Genomic DNA, 24,326 nt, shown 5'->3' on the forward strand with positions numbered 1-24,326 from the left:
GATTAATTATAACTAATTAATATTAATTAAATTTAATTAATTATAACTAATTAATAATGATTAATTATAATTAAAATTAATATTCATTATAATTAATTTAATTAAAAATAATTATAATTAATTACAATAATAATAATTAATTAAAATGATTATAATTAAAAATAATAATTATACTAAATTAAAATTAATTTTAATTAAAATAAATATAAATTACTAATCCCTCGGTTTGGTGGATTAATGGGATTTGGCCGAAGAAGCTCGCGTGAAGGGAGAAAGTTACCTTCACGGGTAGCGAGCTCCCGTTGTTGCTGCCGATCGAAGTGTCGTAACTTCCGCCCCGACTGGAAGGGACGTCGGAGGGAGGAGGTCGACTTCACCACCAGCGAGCTCTGGTTCTTGCGTCCGATCAAAATGTCGTAACTTCCTGTCCTCAGGATCGGCGGAAGGGAACGTCGTGGAAGAGCGAAGTCGAACGGCGTCGGAGGGGGGAGAAGCACGCAAAGGAAGAAAGTTATCTTCACAGCGAGCGAGCTTCCTGTCGCTGCTCACGATCAAAATGGCGTAGCTTCCGATTCAGACAGGTGGGAACGTCGTCGATCAAGCGAAGTCGCACAGCTGCGAAGAGTCGGAGAGGGAGAGAGTGAAAGCGAGAGTGATCGTGAGAGGCCGAAAGCCTCTCCTTTTTGTTTCTTTAACGACGCTCCAATGAGGTCGTGGGGAGGACATGCGAGACGCGACATCGGTCGTGCGCGACGTGCGGAGTTCGGCGCCGAACGGGTACGCTAACTTTTTATTTTTGGTTAGGTTTGTAGGTCAACAGTATCAACATATACTCAAATAAATTTTCTTCTATTTTCATGCATATGTTTAGATGCGGATGTCTTTTCCAATAATTTTATTCTTTTACCAGCCGAGATAGCGTTCTTACGGTATAAATAAATTTGCCATTACTAACAGCTAAGGCCTCATTTGTTTGGCCATAATTTTTTCGTCTCCAGTTTGAATCGGCGAAAAAATTATTGTTTTTTTGTTTGTTAAGATGGCTTTTTCAAAATACCTTCTCTGCCGATCTAAAATCCCATTCCAATACTTCCGTTCAAAAACAAAAAAAAGGAGCCGGGAACCAAACGAGGCCTAAATCATTTTGAGAAAGCCGCAGTTGCCTACTTAGATTTACATCTTCACAGAAGAAGACTGATGATTGAGGACAAGGAATTCAGTTTAATCCTCCCCTATATGAAGCTACAGTGCACAGCACATAGCTGATCTATGAGATTGCTAACAAAGGCATAGCAAACACGGTTATGTAACTAATCTGGTTTCATTTTTCTCTGGATAGTTTCGCATTCTATTACTAGTTGTTTGTAAATTTGAAACCACAACTAATTTGCCTCAATTTTAGCTTATTTCCTCAGTATTAAAGAAGAATTCATTTCTTTCTTGACAAAAAGTTTATTGTTTCCATCTTCCCTTTACCAATCGTTTACTAATCCTACTTGTTTTGTATCAATCATCCATATTTTGCTTTCTACTCTGGAATCAGCAGAAAAAAAAGTGTTGCGGAAAAAATAATACTAACCTTGAAGAGCCTGAGCCCATTTGTGTAACGTGCGCAGGTCTGGATTTCAAAGATTCAAGAGCCTCTTCAGCAGCCTATAAAACCAACTGACAATTTTTAATATACCAACTTTAGTTAAATCAATTGATTCACATGCATTCATCTGATAGGTTAGTTAAACCAATTTGTTTGAATGTTTCTAAAATACCTATAACATAATCTGTTGCGATAATAAATTAATCCAATATGACTGTAGATAATTTATGTTAGACAAATTTAACATAAGTGAGAGAGTTTTTGAAACAAAATTGAATTTATTGTCATTATATGAATTTGATGTAAATTTAGGGATAAATGGACTATTTAGTTATTTTATTACTATATCTTGTAATAAAAAATAGCGAAATTAAGAAAATGGTGAAATCAACTTAGGCTTCGTTTGGGACGACTTTTTTGCTGCTTCTTAAAGCGGCTTTCTAGTGCAAAAATTAAATTTTTTGCACTAGAAAGCCGCTTTAAGAAGCAATAAAAAAACTGTCCCAAACAAAGCCTTAGTTGGAGAGAGAATACACAAATTCTATGGAGGTAGATGAATTTGTCATTGATCGTAACATATTTGAAAGCTTACAAGTTGTTAAATAGTATATATCAGGCTTTTCTTGCTAAGTAAAGGATATAATTAAAGAGGTAAAATAATTAAAAAATATACCAATGGTAAGGGAATACCTATAAATATTTCTAAATGATTTTCCTAGACTGCCACCAAAATGAGAAAACTTTACTATTGAATTATTACCTAGGTTAGACTTAGTGGCCAGAACATCATATCTGATGGCAATTACAGAATTGCAATAATTGAAAAACTAGTTGCAGGAATTATTGGTAAAATTATTTATTAGGCCCAGAACGTCACCATAGAGAGTGCTAGTACTGTTTATAAAGAAAAAGAATGAAAATTTCAGAATATGTATTGTTACAGGGAATTGAACAAACTCACTGTTAAAAATAAAAATAAGTACTCGTAGCCATAAATTGATGATTATTTTTTCAGCTTGAGTGATGTAATCAAAAGTAAGCAAAAAAATTAGGAGGCCCCTAATTTTTTTGCTAGAAAAATAAGACCTTATTAGGATAAAGAAAATTACACAAAATAGACAAAAAACAATTTTAATATTATAAAAAGACTTACAAACTTAAACACCTACAAACTTCGAAAATAAAACGACACCTTACAACTCTTGACGCTTACAAACATAAACATAAACAAAGATTCCTAAAGTTGCATTTCTTTGAGAAGAAGGATACAGATGGAAGGGTACTTGCGGAGAGAAGAATGAGGCAAGAAGTCCAAGACGAAACATAGCTCACAAGCTATAGAGAGGAGAAGAAGAAGAGAGGTGGAACAAGCTCGCAAGCTTTTCCAACAAAACCCGCAGGTTTTCTATTCCAAAAAAAAACTCACATAACCATATTTTTAAACATACAAATCAGTCCCTATTTATAGGTAAGAAAGGGAATACAAACAGCCACTAAAACACGTTAATTTTTTATTTAAAAACAGGGAAATGAATGGCCAACAACCACAAAACAAATCCCAAACGGCTCAGCAAAACAGAGCAAAGGAAATCCACGGAACCAAGCAAGGAACCGCAGAACCGAGCAGCCCTGCACGGAACCGAGGAGCCACCCGCAAAAACCAAAGGGGTAAAGGCACGGGAATTCTTCCCAGCACAGGAAACCATCAGCCAACCAAGGAAACCCAAGAGACAAAGCACGGGAAACCATCAGCCAACCACGAAAACCCAAGAGACAAAGCACGGGAAACCACCCAGCACAAGAAACGAATAGACAAAGGGGAGAAGAAGAGACTCTAGTGGAGAAACCAAAGAGACACAAGAAGAAACCAAAGGGGGAATGAATCTAATAAATCTTCAATTTATGAGCTTAAGACACTCTAGTAGATATTAATGACCTGACATCTCGTAGAGAAAATTAAAACTCACCAAGAATAAAACTCAACTTGTTTTGAGACCTCCCCCCCCCCCCCCCCCCCCCCCCCCCCTCCACAAAACTTGTCTACATCATTGAGGGAGTTTCAATTTTCTATAAAAGATTGATTTTCGATCTAAATACTATTAATTACACAATAGGAAGAAATATCTTAAAAAAATGATTTAAAAATAGATATAGAAATTATGAGGTTATGGTGATGCCTATTGGAATGACAAAGATTCCAATAGTATTCATAAATTTGATGAACATAATTTTCAAATTATTTTTAGATATATTTGTAATTATATCTATAAATAATATTTTGATTTATTCCAGAGATGAAGATAACCATGCAAATCATCTAAATGCAGTTTTACAAATACTTAGGAGAAATAAATTATATGCCCATTTCTCAAAATATGAAAATTTGGTTTATGAGTGTGATATTCCTTGGACATATAATCAATGATGATGATATCTCAATGGATTAGAATAAAATCAAATCTCCTGCATGCTGGCCAAGGCTAATGACAGTTAAAGAAAGAGTTTTCCAAGCCATACAAGGCATTATAGGAGATTTATTAAAAGATTTTCTTAGATTATTATGTCATATCAAGGTTTACTCAAAAGGCAATGAGATCTAAATGGGATAATCAGTGTAAAGAAGCTTTTCAAAGGTTAAAAAAGAGTTATTTGATTATTGCTCCAATATTAGCCATTCCTTTAAGGACAAAATAATTTTAGATATACAGTGATGCTTCATTGAAAGGATTGGAGAAAGTATAAATGCAGTATGATAAATTGATGACATATGCTTCAATACAAATAAAAAAATAATAATGAAAAAAACTATCAAAGATTTGGAATTGGCATCAATTATATTTGTACTTAAAATATAAAGACATTACTTATATAGAGTCAAGCGTGAAGATTTTACAAAACATAAAAGTGTGATGAATATATTTATAATCAGAAGAAATTCAATTTAAGGCAAAAACAATGGCAAGAGCTTATCAAAGATTATAATTTAGAAATATAATATCATCTTGGTAAAGAAAATATTATTGCTAATGAGTTAAGAAAAAACTTCAATAGGCACAGTTAATTAAGGATATTGACCGACTAAAATAATAAGTGATATTATAATGATGCAAATTTTTTTCTATTGAAATAGATGACGATTTAGTCGCATTGAAAGAAAATATATGTAATTCATTAACACAATGATTTTCAGAAAATTCTAAATTTAGTAAAATCAAGTTGTTTAGAAGATTATGAAATTAATAAAAATAAATTGTTGAAATATAAAGGTAAAATCTGTGTTCCAATTGCTAATAATTTACGAGAAAAATTTATACAAAAAGTGTATCTTTCTAGTTATACAATCCACCCATGAAGCAACAAAATATATATCATTAGCCAAAAAATATTATTTTGGTTGCTAGGACTTCAAAGAAGTATTGCAGAATACATGGCTAAGTGTCCAACATGTCAGATGATCAAGGCAGATCATCAAAGGCCAAGTAATCAAATAGAACACTACAAACTAAAAAAAATTTACCCTGATTATGCATTCTTGATGTTGGTTGAGGTTAGGAATCACATCTACAAATATTGAAAATTGCTTATAACGATAGTTTTCAATCAAATATCAAAACTAAGTCGTATGAAGCTGTTTATGGAAGAAATTGCAGGATATCTTTATGCTGGTCAGATATTGGAGAAAGAAAAGAAATGGTGTTGATCTAGTGGATGATGCTACTAACAAGATTTGAATGATCAAACGATAATTTGAAGGTTGCACATTAACCACGACAAAAATATTATGATACTAACATAGGCCAGTGGCTGATGTTGATGAATTTCAATTTATAAAAAGTTAGTTCAATGAATGATGTGTGACATTTTGGAAAGACGAAAAAATTGAGTTTGCAAAACGTTGAACCATATGAAGTCATTGAAAGAAATGAGAATATGGCTTATGAATTAGCAATATCAACACATGCGAGTGCATAATATTTTTCATATAGCTAAAAAGGAAATGCATAGCTGATGAATCCAATAGGATTTTTCCATATTCAATTGATATGCAACTTGATTTGAAATATGCTGAGTAAACTTAAAGAATATTATATGTTGCTATGAAGCAACTCCGAAATTGAGATATATCATTTGTTTAAATTCTATCGAAATATGAGACAAAAAGATATGTTACATGGGAGAATAAAAAATGAGAAAAATGACATCCACATTTATTCAATTAACACATAATTGCTTTTATTATATTCTTTAAATTGGAGGGCAAAATTTTTATAAGGGGAGATTATTAAAATTTATTCAAATAAACTGATAGAGCTGATTTATTTGAAACGTGAATAGGCGCATTCGCGGATGCAAACAAGTAGGAGTGACAAGACGAAGGGGGATAATGCAAGTTCGTTCGACATAGATTTTGTTTGGTTTCTCTTGACAAAAAGACTAAGGCAAGGAAAATGAGGGAAAGATCACTGAGTGTAAGATCGATAATGTTGGAGAGAGACAAAATGGAGAGGTAAGTGGAGGATTTCTTTCGTCAACATAGAGCTAGACGTGTGAGCATATAAGCAGTGGAACTAGAGATCCACAAAGAGAAGAAAAAAAAAAGGAAAAGGAGAGATTTATAGCGAGAAAAAGAGAAAGGGAGGAGGACGAGAGAGGAGATGAAGCCACCCACCTTAAATGCTGCTTCGGATAGTGAGAGAACTGAGTGTAGTTGAGGAAAACACATTGAAGGCGATCAAGTGGAATCAGATCGAGTGAGCAACGTAGGATTTTATTTTTAAATATCAGAATAAAATATAATGCTAAATTTTATTGAGATATCATAAATATAGCAATTGTTTTTATATGAAACTGTATCAGAATTTCAAGGTAAATTATAATAGAAGAGAAGTACATAATTTTTCATTTCTTCATTACAATTAAAATAAAAGACTTAAACACCAAGATTTAATTGTTTTAAATTATAATTAAGTCAATTAAGAATCCAAAATATAGTTATTATTTAAAACAATTAATTTATTGATGTTTAGGTCAAACCTTAATCATAATAAAAAAATGAAAAATTACGTACTTCTCTAGTTCTTATTCACCTCAAAATTCTAATACAATTTAATAGGAAAACAATTGCTATATTTATGATCTCTAACTAAAATTTATGATAATATTTTATTTTAGCATTTAAGTAATCAATTGATCTGGTTTCACACAAGAGCACTCTCAGTTGCCTTCACCATGTTTGTCTCAACTACACTCCTTAGTTCTCTCACTGTCCAAAGTAGCATCTAAGATCAACAATTTCATCTCCTCCCTCATTCTCCCTCTCTTTCACCGTTTCTAAGATATGCAACTTCATCTCCTCTCTCATTCTTCCTCTCTTTCACCATTTCACATAGTCGGTCTCTCCCGTATTCTTTCTTTCTCTTTGTGGATCACTTGTTGCACCCATTGCACTGTACACACACCCACACCTGTCTCTCTAGATTAATGAAAGAAACCCTCACACTTGCCCATCTATCTCCATATCTCTCCAACACTACCAAACTTCCACTCAATCATTCTTCTCTTGTTCTCTCCACCTTAGTCTCTCAGCTCAATCTCTCTATGCCGAGAGGAGATGCATTGTCTCTTTGTGCATAGCAAACTCACATGAACACTCTTTTTCTTCGCCCTCTCATGCAAGCTTGTCGTATTTTTCTATAAGAGACGTAAAACCGCGGCATCATCGCATCCATAAATGAGCATATTCGTGCTTCAAACAGTTTTAACAAAAACTAACTTAAAACTTCTAATATACCCTCTTTCGTGATTCTTTAAATTGAAAAACATTCATGCTTCCCTAATTGGCAACTAAAAAATGCACATATCACATACAAGCTACATAATGTCAAACATCAAAAAAACGGTTGCAGGATCAACCATCATCAAAGTCAAAAGAGCCAAGAAAAATATCATGCGACATTAGAAATTCAAAGAGAGTGAACATGCAGACTAAATTTGATTTTGTAGGAATTGAATTCATTTGCCACTCATATCAAAAGCCAGAACCTTTGCTAGCTGGTAGCTTTCCTATGTCAAAGAAAACATCTCAAGTATTTTAAATTTAAAAAATAAAATAATAAGTTTGAGACCTGAATCTTGGCATCCTCCCACGTTACTCCAATTCCTTTACCTAAGACCTGCCCTGCGATTTCAACCTGTATAGAAAAGTCATATCAAGATAAAATAGATTAAAGAAAAATCTAACACAATCAAATCTCAACGTGCAATCCCTTTTACATATGATAAAAAAGATAACTAATGATTAATCATTAATAAACATTCATTAATTTTGAAATTCAAATTAAAATGTAATGGCCTTTTTCGAGAAATAAGAAATACAATTTGTGAAAAACAAAAGTTGAAATTTACCCGCTTGTTGAAAACTAGCTTGTATTGGAATTGAGTAAAGTCAATCACTTCATAACTAAACTTAAAGCAAAAAAAACTCCCCAGATATATAAAAATCAAGCCTCATACTACTACAATAAGTTTGCATTCCAAGATAATACTCAAGTTCCTAGGACTTCTCCTGAAAGTAAAAGAAATAGCACATTCAACTAGAACTTTGTTCGCGATCAAATTCATCAAGTTTTGTACACGACCAAACCCCTATATATAATTACAAAAAATATCTTGGAGGGATTTCAAGAGATCAAAATAACCCATAAGAAGAACAAAAAATTTCAATAATAGAGGAAGTCGCAGAAGACCAGATGCAGGAATTGCTAAAGAAATCATACAAGTCACGCAAGTCTATAGATCACAAGCAAACACAGCTAGGAAACAGGTCCCAATAACTGAAACAAAGGCAATATAGATAGCAACAGAGGGTGGTAAGGACAGCTGCCACAGAAGGCTGGAGGAAAAGGGTATATTAACACTATCTTTTTATTTGTACAATCCTGAATTAATTAATATAAAATACACAATTCATCGAGTTTTTTTTTTTTTTGTTGTAAAGTAGATCTACAAATTTTTAATCTAACAAGCACTTAAAATGTATATTAACAATATATTTTTATTTGTACAATCCTGAATTAATTAATATAAAATACTAATTTATTAACATAAAAAATACAAATTTAACTTTAAAAATGCATGAATTGTGTTAACTTATTTTCTATTGTAGATGAGTGGATGAAGCCTCAACCAAAATGGTAGCAGGATCATGCGTGATGCATAGGTGTGCAAGATAATTATTCTTTATCGCTCAAACGTCCCAAAAATGATTAGTGTTCACTTTAAAATATGGACAATACTGTTATTCTTAAATGCATTTTTATTAATAATATAGATTAATAAATATTGTTTTAACAAGTAATAATAAAAAAACTTTATAAAAGTGGATGGCATAAGAGAATAGCAATTATGTTATAAGATACGGACAAAATTTCAAGCGGTTGGTGTCACGAGGACAACATGATGGCGATGACACCAAGGAATGAGACTTTGGGAAATAGAGATGAAATCACAAAACAAGAGCAATGGAATTGGAGGATACGAGTAGCAAGGGGAAAGAGGTGGCATTAAGGTATATAGGGCTAGGAAGCACAAGCACTCCTAAACACCTCTTGTGTCTACGTCGGCCACGTGTCACGAAAGAACATGGCTAGCACACCCCTACATGTGTCCAACACTTCAAAAACTGTGGGGTACGGACATATTATAGGCATGGCTCAACACATCTAACCTTGTCTGTCTCTTTCCCCTCCCAACAAGTGTGGTTTTTTTCTCTTTTTAATCATAAAAGTTAGGCATAAAATACAATCTATAATGGAAATCTATTGCAAATTTGTTAACAATATTAAACATTGTCTATGCTTTTCATATTAATGAAATATTTTTTTATTTTTATATTAATGTATATCTTCGAAGAGCATTGAACTTTACTTAGCCTTCTAAGAATCAAATTTTGGGATGTAGACTCCTTTTTAAAAGTTTTAAATCCCAGTATAAACTTCCAGACATTGTCCATTTTCATATGACAATTTTAGAACATTTTTGAAAAAATTTAGCATCTCTTTCATATAAACAAAATGTAGAAATTTACAACAAGAGGAAATAACTTATAACTCACCAATATGTTGGATTAAGTTCAATCAGTTGATTAAAACATACAATTACAAACTTGATTCGTTTTTTATATACTGGAATAATGACTACTCGAGTGGCACAAATAAGATTGGTAATAATCCAATAGAGAAGATGACAAAACTTATACGAGTATATGCTATCAAATTAAATAATTTAGGAGAAATAGGAGTGAGAAGTAATGTAATGTTTTACTGTCATTATTGTCAAGAAAAGTTCAATGAAACTTAATCTAAGGTGAGCGCTTGCTTGCTCAAATAACCTGAAGTAAGCATTCAATCATTCCCTAAAATAATACCAACACAGTTGCATGAAGTACAAAAGCTAGATGATGAAGGCAGGCATAAAAAGAATGCCTCCTTTAAGAAGGATCCCATTCCTTCTTCAGGAAAAAGTGGCTCCAACCAATATTCTAGCTCACAATCAATAGGATATTTTAGGTTAGAGGCTATGAACCAAAAAAGAGTTAATGTGTTGGGCTCTAATGCTATTGAAAAAGCCTTTAATTTGTAAGGTAGAGATCATTTGCATTAAGAAATTGCTCGCATATTCTATTTAGCAGCACTTCCCTTTCATTTAGCGAGAAATCCCTACTATTTTAGTGCTTTATCATATGCAGCCAACACCTCACTATATACATTCCTCATGTTCATAATCTCTTGGGGACAACATTACTTCAAGAGGAAAGAGCAAAATATAGAAAGAATGTTTAAGCATATCAAAGAGACTTAGAACGAGAAAGAAATTACTATTGTTTGTGATGGTTGGATAGATGCAAAAAGGAGACCAATAATTAATGTCATGGTAGTTATAAAATATGAGCCTACGTTCATCAAGGCCATTAAATATAAATGAGTGTATAAAGATAAGTTCTATATTGCAAATCAAATCAAAGAAATGATTATGCAGGTGGGTCTATAGAAAGAACTTTAATTTATCACTAACAATGCACTAGTTTGTAGAGTGCTAAGAGTTTTGATTTAAACACAATATTCTCATATTTTTTGAACTCCATATGTTGTTTATATATTGAATCTTGCATTGAATAATATATGTGCTCTATAAAATAATAATAATAATAATAATGAGATCACCCATGGAGAATGCAATTGGATCGAAGGCATAGCAGACGATGCGAGCTTGATAAAAACACTCATCATAAATCACTCAACGAGATTATCAATTTTTAATTAATTTGTGAAATTAAAAAGTTAGGTTATAGCATAGACTCATTTTGCTTTAACAATTGTCGTGCTTAGACAATTCAAAATAATAAAATAAGGAATGCATACCATGGTGATTAGTGATAGGTGGAGCGTGTATATAGAAGATGATGTAGACAAGGTCAAATTTATCAAGACAATGATATTGGATGATTTATTGTGGGACAAAATATATTATATTATTACTTTTATAGAGTCAATATATGACATGTTAAGAGTGACTGATACTGGCAAGTCTTCTCCCCATATTATATATAATATGTGGAATACTATGATTGATCCAAAAGGGTTAAGGCATCATATAGACATGATGAAAAGATAAAAAAAGACTCAACCTTTTATAACGTGGTGTATGACAATCTTATTCAAAAATGAATATTTTATTAGCAACAATCCCCTTCACCATTTAGCTTACTCTTTTAACCCAAGGTAAAATTTCAATTTTTCATTAATCTTAGCCTACCCAATTTTATAATTGTGAATTAAAATCATTAGATGAATTCATTTATTACATACTACAGCCACGCTTGGCTAAGTGAAGCCCAAATTTGGTTCCCCAGATAATACCAAATGCGAGAAACAAATACTTGAAGATAATCTTTCTACATTTTGAAGAGAGAACAATCGTTAATTTAAACCTTGTCAATTTCTTTGGACCTGATGGTGCTTCAACGTATTATGACTCTATAGCTAGTTGAGTCACTACGGATGGAAAGATCAAACCAAAGATTTAAGTTATAGACCTTGAAGGTATAATATGAACGTATTAAAATAAATATCTAAGTCAACACCACGACCGTACATTTGTTTGATGGTTAAAACCTTGTCAACTCCTATCTACTCATATAGAAGGATCAGACTCGAACTTGGATTCATCATTTAACCCTCGAAGCATCCTCAGATGTCACATGTGTACCCATAATACGCTCATCAGGGCCCATGCGGAAGTATATTCTTGCATGTATACAGGTTAATGTGCTCGCATGTGCACTTCTATGTTTGTGTGTATACATGTTGTAATACACGTGTGAGGGAAATTTAGAATATTGGTCGGTTGCACGGGCGACTGCCATTTGAACGTGCACGATGCTCTATTTGAGATATTGTTGACGCCTTCTGTCCGCTTGCGTAAGTGTTGCAGATCCAGTGGCATGGCGTTGCAGACGTGAATTGTTTGATGCTTCTTACAAATGGGCTGTTGTTGAGAAATGAGCAGGGCTTCATTTAAGAATTTGCACACGTCTACTATCCGCTCGTATGTCTGTTGCGATTTGGCGGCGTGTCGTTGTAGGCGTGAATTGTTTGATGTTTTTTACATATGAGTTGTTATTGAGAATAAATGAGCAGGGCTTCATTTGAGAATTTGCACAAGTCTTCTGTCTGCTCGTATGCCTGTTGTGAATATGGTGGTGTGGCATTGTACGTGCGAATAACTTGTTGCTCTTGCAAACAGACTATTGTGCATTGTGCATTGCAAGTTTTATTAAATCCGTTTGCAGGTCGTTAGTAGATATCTAGAAGTCACTAGTCGTTGCATGTGGGCTGCTGTATTTCCTATAGTGGCTTGTAGATGCCTGCATTTACCACAAGTTCGTTACTCCTGCGCACAGGAAGTGTGTAGTGCTCACTGTCATCTTCTTCTTCATGCTTATGATTGACTGTAAGGATGAGTTGCATTCATTGCACATTGCTTTGTGTAGATTTGCAGCTGAATTGACGTGTTCATATGCAGGTTGATATTGACTATATGGAGATTGCACCATCCGTTGCATAACTCTCATATTTCACTTATGAACATTTTGTTGTATTCTTCACAGCCTCTTTGATTGCATTTGTAAGGTAGCTATCAGTGTTATCATTTGCAAGCTCATGTGTGTTCATCTGTAAGTCAACACTGATCGTCGGGTGAATCGCATTTGTCGCCAATTCTTCCCTGCCTGTTGATTGACTGTATTTGTCATCAGTTCCCTTCTACAAGTCGATCGGTGAATTGCTGCATTAGCTTGCATGTATTTCAATGTTCATGGAAACTGTTGTATACATTTGAAAACGGATTGATATTGAAGAAGCTGGAACATAGGAAGGCCACTATATTCTCAGCTCACTCATTATCATTATTTCTTTCTCATGTTTGTAGGATGATCGTCGTGCTTGTTTGAAAGCTAGCTCCTCTGCTATCATTGCTCACAGGCTGATAGTGCACTCGTCTATCGGTTAATTATTATCATTTGCAAGTAGGTTATCACATTCATTTTAAGCCTTATTTCTTATATTCATTGCTCTTTGCTTGTAGACAATGTGTCATGTTTGTTGCAATTCCCCGATTTGTGTTGGTAGGAGATCGATCACATTCATCGGATGCTCCTTTTTCCATTTGTGTAGGCAATATAAACATTATTTGCAGGTTAACTAATATCCCTATAGGGAGACTTGCCATATTCGTCTCATGCTTCCCTTATTTTGCTCACAAATGGACCATTATATTCCTAGCAATCGTCTCAATTCATCCATATGATTGAGATAGTTATTCGTTAAAAGTGTCACATCATAGCATGTGCATCTTTTAAAATCTCATTATTCCTTACTTGCAAGTGAGTTATATTAAAATCCACGAGTTTCTTGTTTGCTCATCTGTGTTAAATTTTTGTTATTTTTTAATTTGCAATTTCCTTTTAAATGTTATGTCTGATTCCCTGCGTCATTTTCAAGTTCAAGTATAGTCATATGTTGTTCAATTAAGTTTAAATCAAGTCTCCTGTAATTGTTCAATTTGGTCCTCTGCTTTTGCTCAAATTCCGTGCATCTTCAAACTGAATTTCAGCAACCTCCCGACGTCCCCTCTATTTAGTGGAAATTCCAAGAGTCATGACATTCCACTCCATGCTACAAGAGTGCTTTAGGTAGGTGTCGGGCAACACCGCGGCCGCATTTCTTCAATCCCCGCCACGCTACAAGAGTGCTTAAGGGTCTTCGGGGTACCTATTTCAAAACACGTAAATTTCTTTCCCACGCCACACTATGAGAGCGCTTAAAGTTACTTAAAATTGTCCCCTCCACGCCACGAGAGCATGTACAAGGCCTAACAGCCTCGTCATAAGCATCGCACCAGGCTCCCTCCTACCGTGCTATGAAAGCGCATATACGGGGTGCTCCGACTCGCCTCAAACGCCGAGAGCGGGATTTTTTAAGTTTAGGGAATTACACTTGCGACGGCGATGAAAATAGCAAAAATTGCAAAAAGATCTTTCTCCGTTTCTTTTTTTTTTTTTGTGGGCTAGATTGGGTTTAGTTGGAGATGCAGGTTAGTTTTGGGTTGTGTGGAGTTTGGGTTGCTGTGGGCTGGTTAACTAGTGGAAGGCATGGTTAAGTGGCTGTGTGAGGAAGAGAGGGGCTAGAGGGTTGGGTTGGATGAAGCTTTAGTTTTAGGTTGTGCGTGTGGGTTCCGCACAGCAGGGAGGAGGAGATCTAGAAGTGTATGAATGGGAGGTGGGGTCGGCTAGAGGGTTTGGTTTTGACGACTTGAGGTCGATGGAGGTTGTAAGCAAGGGGTGTGTGGACGAGGGGGGGGAGCACATTAGAGAGTTCGGCGAGATTGAGTCGAAGGGTGTGCGGTCAATTAGCGTCGGGATCTCTGTGGATGTGAATGGGGGCATTGGCTTGTTGGCGTAGAAGGAGTCTGACAGAAGGGAGGAGGGACGGGAGACTTGTGTGGATTTTGCGTGAGGTTCGGCTAGGGCAGAGGAGATCGACACAGGGAAGAGCAGGGAGATGTTCGGCTGGTTCGCATGCGTGAGGAAGCTCGAACAGGGGAGATAGTGCACCAGGGGTTCGGCTACAAGCGTTGGGTCGGCATGCAAACATTCGACAGGAGGAAGGTTGGGGCTAAGTCTTGCATGAGGGGTAGGCGAGTGTGGAAGTAAAGAAGTTGAAGGCTTCTTTTGCCATCGTTTTTAACAACGATAACAGGTAAGCTTGAGGCGAGAGTGAAGAGACATTTCAGCACTGAATTGTAGAGTTACAGGACTTGAGCAAGATTCGCACAGGATATGGGGATGGACTGCCAGCTCTACAAGTAATGATTAAAAATTATATTTTTCTTTTTCTTTTGGTTGTAGCATGGAGGTCAACACTTTTGTGATTTTAATCCTTAATTAATTGTGAGTTCAAGCATGAAACTTTCCTAATAGTTACTTTTGGCCCTTCTCTGCTTTCTCTTGGCTCTCTTCTGTCTTCTTGCTTCATTTATCATCACGGTTTTTTATCTTCTTCGCTTTATTTATCATAGTTGTTTTTAATGGAATAAATTTCGTTCATTTTTTTTTGTCTTTTCTTGTTGTTATTTTTTATTAGAATGCCAAACTCTTTTCACTTGAATGGGGTTTTAATCTTTTCAATTTTTATTGAAAATAGTAAATAACTACATTGTAATTTAGGAAGATTTCTGAGGCAAACAAAAAAAGAATCCCTTAAAAGTAGTAAATCACTAATTTAAACAAGAAAAATGTTGGTGTTACACACATATACATCCCTTGAAATTAATAGCTTGCATCATGCAAAAGTTGCATATTTATTGCATTGATTGAGCATACCAAAATGTGATGCGACAAGTGCATTAGAAATCAAAGACCCAAAAACATCCTTCATCACAAAAAAGCCAAAGTTACATGGAGAAAGGAAAATTTAGAGTTTGTCTTAAGAGTTCAGCCACCAGCTATTTATCAGTCCAACAAATAATGTGTAAACCAAGGTTATGATCGGACCAAACAACAAACCAAAAAAAAGAGAGGTTCACGGTTTGACCGGTAGAACCGGGATCGAACCGGATGACTTAATAAATAATAATATTATTAAAATTTAATAAAATGAACATAATAATGATGACAATCTAATCTTAAAAACATCATAATTCTAAGAATTCTGAGGCTTAAAATAAATAAAATTCATACACAAATAATATATTCCATAATTTTGAAGTTAAATATAATTGATTATTAATTTATATTATATATTAAATATAAATAATTACTAATTTTAAATTTAAATGTAAATATCTCCGATCTTTGATTTTAATTCATATTTAATAGAAATTTTGGTTTATATATAAATATATAAATTTGATATAAATAATTATTTTATGTTATATATTTAAACATAATTTACATATATAAATTATATATAAATTTTATATTATAAAATTTTATTTATAAAATATATTATATTTGAATTAATTTAATATTTAAAAAATTATCTTATACTAAGTTAAATTATTTACATATATTATGAATTGAACCGGCTTATTATTAAGAATTGGGACCGGTTCAACGGTTGGACGGTTGAACCGACGGTTCAAACCGGTTTGATGTTAGACCAGTTTTTCATTAGGTCATAAAACAGGTTCACGGTTGAACCAGTCGAACCGGCCGATTCGGTCCGGTGTTCAAAACCACGGTGTAAACAGTTAAGTGTGAAATTTTCCACTATAAAATGGCAGAAAGAAGACAGTGCTCTCATATTCTCATCCAACACAACATGAAATGGTTCATTTTTTCTAACTAAAATTTCAGAAATTTCAAAATCATTTTGCTTCTTTAAGAGATAAGTATCATCTCTAAAACAAATAAGGATATCATGAAGTACAGCAAGCACAGAGTAATAGTGGTTAACCGAAGAATGCAAATTACCTGTGCATAAACTTCCCCTTTACTAATTGAGCACCCAGCAGGCAAAGATGGGGATTGAAAAGAAAGATTATAACCCTCCATCACACACTGAAATGTGAAGAGAGATCATTAAAAAAAACATGCATTTTGTCACACATTCACATATATACCCAACAATAAACCAACAAGAAGTCCAAGTATCTTACAAGTTCTTTGAGAGCGGTAACAGGAGCTGCTGTTCTTTTTGATCCCTCATGACCCTGATGATGGGAAAGTGGAGTAATTCTGCCTGTAAGGAAATCATTCCTCGTTGAATCTGAATTGCCTGAGTTTAAATCACTTGAAAAACCAGTTTCTTTAGAATGAGTGGAATCAGCAAACGCATTTGATAAGTACTTATCTGCAATCAGAACAAAATCAAGGCTTCAAGATGATATCACATTTAAATATTCGAGTGTTTAGACTAACAGAGTATTAATATATCAAGAAAAATAATGTTCAATACTGTACCGTATTAAGTTAACAAGCACATTTTCAAAAGTCAAAACAAAGAAAACCAGGAGAAGACAAAATTAAAGCAAAGATCTAATATATAGGAGTATAGGACTGAGATTTTACCTCGAAGATCAAAAATTGCCCAAAAATTGAATCTTTTGTGTATATTATAAATATACATATGTGCATATTCATTTTTTTTTTTTTTTGCAAAAGTTTAAAAAATTGATATAGATTCAGCTTGAAATCTAGTTGATTCAAGCTAAGCAGTGAATCAGATTTATCTACGACCAACTTTGGAACCGGGATTGGATCAATTTGAAATTGAATCATTCTCACTCCTACTAATATACAATCTAGGAAAATCAAATAAATGTGTCCTAGAAATACTAATTTCAATCTCAGGTGCCAAGAGATCAAAAAGAAAGGATTTCAAATAAACATTAGCAGTTTTCTCATCTCCCAGCAACCATCTTTCACAGTCCCTGAAGTCATATTATCCACCAACATCATCCCTTGCACACTCTGCCTACATGTACTTATGCAAACCAAAAGATAACAACACTTGCAATCTCTTTCCCCTCATACAAAGGCCACTCCCTAGCAAGAAAGATACACTAATGACACCCATACTTTGTTGGATCCCTGTCATCCTTAAACCTCTATATTGAGTATATGATATGAAACCGAGAGGGGCTAATGGTAGCATCGTGATGTTCTCCCAACCCTACCATCAGAAGGAACCAAAAAAAAAAATCAAGATGCTGCAGGTGCTTTTCTTTTTTCCCGTCTAAGGGAAAATAGAAAGATGACGCCATTTATGGCAAGCCAATGCTTAGCTTAGTGGAAGCGAGAGAAGTTTACGAGTTCAATTTCTGGGAATAGGCAGGTGAAAACAAATATGAAGAGGAGATAACTACTTGGTGTCTGAAAAATGCAAATTAAGGAATATAAATATGTCCCCCAACCCCTTTCCCCGTTTTTTTAAATCCTTGGAACAAGGTGATACAGTAGTGTTGGACAGCCACATTTCCCAATAAACCAAAGAGCGCCATAGCATTCATTTATTTCAACGAAATGCATTTTGGATATGGCTCTTTCATGATAATTAAGATAAAGATATTACCATAAAAGGAAAACTAATCCACAACAGAAAATGTATTATTAAAGAAAAAATCACATTTAAAAAGGTATGACGCTATTCTATTTTTCATCAATAATATGAATCCGCGAAATGAAGTTCATACTGGCCAAATTTTGCAAGGAGTTCTCAGCAGCATGATGTTGAGCTTCCTTTCTTGTTCTACCAATGCCTTCACCAACCTTGTCCCCAACAAACCAAACCTACAAAAAGAAATGAGAAAATGATAACCTCTGAAAGCCCCAATCAAGGGAATCACCAAGTATTCACTTTTTACCGTCATAGGTTGAACAGTTAAATTACCTCCGTAGAAAACTGCAGTTCTGTAGTGTCAAGCAAACTTGACCTGAATTCAATCTACAGAAAATATCTAAAGGTAACTTCAATAGAAGAAAATAATTACATAAAAAGTTTGGACTTAATGGAAGAATTTCTACCTTGGCACCGCACTTCCTTGAAATTTCCCTGAGAAATCCCGTAGGAGCATCTTCATATTGAGAGCCGTGACCCAAATTGAAATGACCATCACTATGATTGGATGCCATGTGACCCACAAACATCTCGCTGCCTTCAAGGTGAAAAAGGGGAATATGCAGCTCTTAAATTCACTGGTAGATTCTCAGTATTTAGCGTCATTCATGGATATTCATGAAAAACAAAAAATTCTACTTAGATATGTTCAACAAAATACTGCAATCGTGTTATCTTTAAAACAGTGTTTTAAAGTTAGAAAAATAAAAGTAACTAATCAAGCGGTATAGAATAAGCTAAGATCATCAGTTTCAGATGATCAATCTGTTGTGGATCTGTTTTCATTGATTATGGTTTTGATGATAGCAAACACTCTTATTTCTCTATGACTGTCTTATCTACTGACATTTCAGGTCCACAAGATCAGACTGCAATTTGGAATCAGCTCAAGATTGGGTAGACTAGGTCTGAGTCATTTTGTACCCCTTTTTTCTTTCTTGAGTCTATTGTATTTGGTTTGGCTCCTGATGCTATATAACTTTGCACACACACACCTTGGAAGATTTTCTGTCTATTCCCTAGAGTTTACTGTTTTTGGTAACATCGTCCGGGACGATATTTATATCGGCCTGGACGATCGGTTCAAAAACAGAAACTCTAATTAGGGTATCAACCTCATTAAGGCAGCCGTCATTAAGCCGATCGGCCTAGACGATGCTTGTATCGGCCAGGACGATAGGCTCAAATCAGAAAGAATCAGCCGCCATGATCAATTTAGGTGTTCTTTATTTCAGGAAATCGTCCAGGACGATCTATACATCGGCTTAGACGATGTAGCACAATTATGCCTAAATTAATCTGGTAATTATGGAAAGCATTTAAGGTTGATTGATACGATCCATCAGCCGGGCCGATCGCAGGATCAGCCGGGACAATCCTGCGATCGGCCAGGATGATGTCCTGGACGATTAACATCGGCCAGACTTTATTTCGGGCGATGTTCAGGACGATTGTACTCGGATTTGAACTAATCGGCCAGGACGATATTGTATCGGCCAGGACGATGTAACCAATTTTCTTTTGATCATCCCAAATCGTCCCGGCTGATTGAGCTTATTTTGTACTAATCAGCCATGACGATATTTCTATCAGCCTGGACGATAAAGTAGGCAAGTTGCATTAATGAGCTCGTTTTGAGATCTTCTATTTAAGCTTTTGACAAGACACTTTTGTGTCTTTGGCAGCCATTGTAGCTTCATTCTTTTGGGGAAAACTTGAAAAGAGAGCTTGAAAGGGAGTGAGGAACGGATGAAGTTTGAGAGAATGAGAAGATCCTGTGAGGGGGGACTTAAGGGAGTGTGGAGGGGGATTTGCTCCGGCAGGCTTGCACCTTAATACCGTCGGATTCAAGGCTTGTCTTGAGGGAAGTTCACAGAAGAAGATCTCTTTGGTGTCAAAAGACCCGGCAACTCCGCCGCACTGGGGAAGGTTAAAGTGAGTTTGTAAGGGCTTCTCCGCCTAGCTGTGGGGGCTAAATGAGAGACACTTAGTTTAGTGCAATACTTAGAGGGTGCCTCCAAGAAGTGGACGTAGGTCAAGATTTGACCGAACCACTATAAATCTGGTGTATTCTTTCCTTTATTATTTCCGTATTTAATTTCTGCATTGTGTTTTCTCTGTGGTGAATCTTGGTTTTAAGTTTGAGTTTTGTTTAAAATATTAATTCACCTCTCTCTTAATTAGCCTTGGGCCAGTTCATAAGGGGCCTAACATTCCTAACGAACTTTCACAATCGTGCTTGTTTTGGAAAATATCCAAGGTCATAAATATGATGCACTGTCTAGAAGGCTTTCCAGGAGCCTTATCAAAAGTATAAATTTGGTATAGTTATAAAAAGGTAAGCGATGATATCATCTATGAAATACATCAAGTATATCATAAACGCATGTCATTTAGTGGTTTCTGAACTATACAAATACATTTACACATAAGAAACCTCCATTAAGAAAGCTATTTCTCAACATAATGGCCATATTCTAGAAAATTAGAAATTTAATGATTTTTTCAATTTCCCTCTTAAATCATCCGTTATTATCCACTTATTTAATATTTTGCCACTTTTTTCTAATACTACTTGAAAATGAATACCAGCAATCTTGATGTCTCTTAAAGTATAGAACCCAACATGAAAAACTTCAAAAGCATGCGCTCCGTATATTTTTTTATTAATTAATTTATTTTTCATAAAGGTCTACCTATGTAATATATGCCATATCCAAAAAAGTTCGCCATCTATATATAACCTCTAGAGTCCAGATGTTGAGCATCTAAAATGGAAAATAATTGTACAGCTCCATAAAATTAGTTTGAAAGACATGAATTCCTTCTTGGCATGCTTCCCGAATTCTGATCACATTTCAACCTATCAGGTCCACTTATCTAAGTAATATCAATGGTCCAAATCCATGAATGAACTTGACTCCAATAGCATTATTCATAGCTCCAAGTATATATCCAAGTAAATGATGATGAGACATCTTACATTAAGTCAGTCTTGTTTTCTTTAATCATGTGATCTTGTAGAGACAACAACCATTTAAGTACTCTAATATAATATAGAGCTTCCGAGTGTCCTTCTATGAGATGAGCATTTCATTGCACGTTTATGGAATTTCTCCAAGTTCTCCGTCAAAGTAGGCAAGATCGTTAAAGCACAGACCATTGATGTGGAGACACCTGTGCGTACTCAAGTTTGACACATGAAATGATTTGATTCAGCTTTGTTTCAATTTAAACAATGTACTAATAGTTGCGGAGCTAAGAAGGGTCATCTCAAGATCCTAATCTATGATCTGGAATAAAATGTTTAACACCAAGAATTTGAATTGAGTGATGGAATCCCAAATGAAATTTGGTTGCAAGTATTTTAAGTGTACTGCATTGAAAAGTAGGGGTTCTGACATGTATACATCTAAATGATCTTCATGCTAACCAATCTCTCTACTTGGACAGCCTCATCACCAACAAGTAATTAGTCTCTTCGGCCAACACCCAACAAACCTCTCTTATTGACATCTAATGTTGTCAAGAGTTGGAACATCCCATATGCATGTGATATTAACTCTTTTAAGACCCTATGGGTCTAGCCCAAATGGGTATGGGCTTAGATGAGCTAACCTTAACAAATTAAAGGCCCATAAGCCCATTTATCATTTAAAAAGCAACTTACAACCTTTACTAACCATTGCAAGTGACCAAAATTAAAATGTAAGTAATTTAGGAATATTTAAATCACAAGACCTCTTATAAATACAACAAAATCCTTACCAAAAGAATACCTTATCTTATACACACATGTTAAAGCAGCTGAGCGAACACGCATGGACAATTATTTTGCAGTTGTTTATAATGAATTATGCAAAGCCATTATAATCATGCCCCATTTCGACATCTTTCCAGTCAACTATGAGACATAAATGAGGTGGACAACCTAGCTAGACACATTTTCCACCAATAACCATTATATTTACTAATAAAGATCAAGTGAGTGAAAAACAGTCTAGCTAGATTGTCACAAAATATAACTCCTTTAATAATTTCATCATAATTATTTATATAAAAACATACAATAACAACAACAACAAGCCTTTATCTCACTACGTGGGGCTACATGAATCTTTTTTTTCTCCTGTGTCATCTTAAGAGTCAAATTCTCATTTAAATATAATAAAAAGCCATTTAATCTTTTTAGGCCTACCTCTACCTTTTGTTAATATTGGCTAGATCTAATACATCTACTCTCCTAACAGGGTCATCAGAAGGCCGACGTTTTATGTGACCAAATCATCTAAAGAGACTCTCTCTAATCCTATCTGCAACTGGATCTACTCCAACATTTTCATATATATACTTGTTTTGTATTATGTCTCTTTGTAAAGTCACTCAATCATCTGAGCATACTCATCTCTGCAATACTTAATTTAATGCTTTTTTTATTGACCAAAATTATGTGCCACAAAGCATCAATAAAAAAGCGTGCATAATTTAAATTATCAAAAAAGACTACATAGCACATAATACTATCATAAAAACTTGTACATACAAGAATTCTTTACTTTACATCATGTGCATTCATTTCTATATTACATCCTAAAATTGTAAATCAATTTATAGTACTAGGGTATATGATAAGTTGAGTCACATGATCATGATCCCACATACTATTTTTCCTTTCATGAAATATAGTCATCGTAATATTTGAAACATTAAAACGCTCAGCAAAATAAACAATTCTAATATTAAATTCAAGCATATAAAAAATAATATTAAATATTATGCTAATCAAATTAGTTATAGCATTATATTTAAAAACGTAACTTAGTATAGTAGATTTTAAATTAAGACGTGTTTTATTAATTAAATGCATCAAATATTAAATAAAAAATAGCAAAGATAACTATTGCATGAAAATGAAGCCCAACTGTTAAGTATCAAATCATTTAAATTGCACTGAGTTAGTCAACAACTTAAACTAAATTTCTTATTTTAATCCTCTTACTAATTATTACTAATCATATATTCAAAATGGCAATGTATTCAAATTGTCAAATCAAAGCTAAAAGAATTAACATCAAATAATATTTTCACTTCAAAATGATTTCTCCTCATTCAAGCCTTCAACCCTATAAACTTAATCCAAAATCAATTTATGAAATAAAATAATAAAAAAAAAATTTTGCTGAAAATATTGAATTCTTTTCCCCCTTTTTTCTTCTTTCTTGCTTTTTTTTTCTTCTTTCCTTCTTTCTTTCTTCTTTTTTCTATTATTTTCTAGTCACTGTGACGACCCCCCTCTTCTCATTTTCTTCTTCTGCTCTTTCTTCCATTCTTCTCATGCTTTTTCTTCTCCACATCCTTTCATTTTCTTCTTTCCTTTCCATTCTTTTTTTTGCTATTTATTCTTTGTTTTTCCTAACTAAGCCTCACTCTTATATGTTTCTCGAGCCTTTGACAGCTTTGTAAGAGAAGATAAAGATGGATAACGATAAGGAAGAAATTAAATAAGATAGGCATAAATCATTAAAAATCTAACTATTAAATTATGTAATTACAGTCTTATAAGCTATCTCCACCATTAATTTGAGGATTAACCCTCGAATGACAAGAATTTTTTTAAAAATCATTTTTTATTACAAAGCAATAGCTACTGTTACAATAAAATTTTAATACTTTATGCTATTTTATTTAATTAAAAAATTAATTATAGAATGCTCTAATACTTATTTATTTATATATACTTTTCTATATCAAACTAGTTGAAATAAAATGTTAAATTTTATAAAAATAATATCAATAATTTTTGGGATGTACTGTTTGACGAGAAATTTTTATATCATCTTCCAGAAAATCTATGTACAATTCTACCTTTCTAAGAAGAATTTTGCGCCATTGATAATTATTCAACTAGATGAGAAAACTTGTCTCATTTCTTTTTTTTTTCCCAAGTTGCTTGCCTTCCTAATATATACCTCTATTTCAAATTAACATACGGAAATTACCTATACCTCAACTTTTTAACATCAAATTGCAATATTTTTTCAAATTCCTAAAAATAA

At 34.1% G+C, this 24,326-nt stretch overlaps 1 protein-coding gene across 1 annotated transcript in view; it reads right to left on the bottom strand.

Annotated features, from left to right (window-relative positions):
• LOC110094688 (RNA polymerase II C-terminal domain phosphatase-like 1) overlaps positions 1 to 24,326 on the bottom strand; it is a 47,948-nt gene that overhangs the window by 1,781 nt on the left and 21,841 nt on the right. Inside the window, exons 10-16 of the mRNA XM_020819978.2 lie at positions 18,678 to 18,808; positions 18,544 to 18,597; positions 18,347 to 18,443; positions 16,811 to 17,004; positions 16,626 to 16,712; positions 7,720 to 7,785; positions 1,580 to 1,653 (exon numbers count right to left, since the gene is read on the bottom strand). Of these exons, the coding sequence (XP_020675637.1) occupies positions 1,580 to 1,653; positions 7,720 to 7,785; positions 16,626 to 16,712; positions 16,811 to 17,004; positions 18,347 to 18,443; positions 18,544 to 18,597; positions 18,678 to 18,808 (703 nt within the window). The remainder of the gene's footprint in view (positions 1 to 1,579; positions 1,654 to 7,719; positions 7,786 to 16,625; positions 16,713 to 16,810; positions 17,005 to 18,346; positions 18,444 to 18,543; positions 18,598 to 18,677; positions 18,809 to 24,326) is intronic.

Source organism: Dendrobium catenatum, unplaced genomic scaffold, assembly GCF_001605985.2.
Source record: "Dendrobium catenatum unplaced genomic scaffold, ASM160598v2 fragScaff_scaffold_243, whole genome shotgun sequence".
NCBI classification, from domain to species: Eukaryota; Viridiplantae; Streptophyta; class Magnoliopsida; order Asparagales; family Orchidaceae; genus Dendrobium; species Dendrobium catenatum.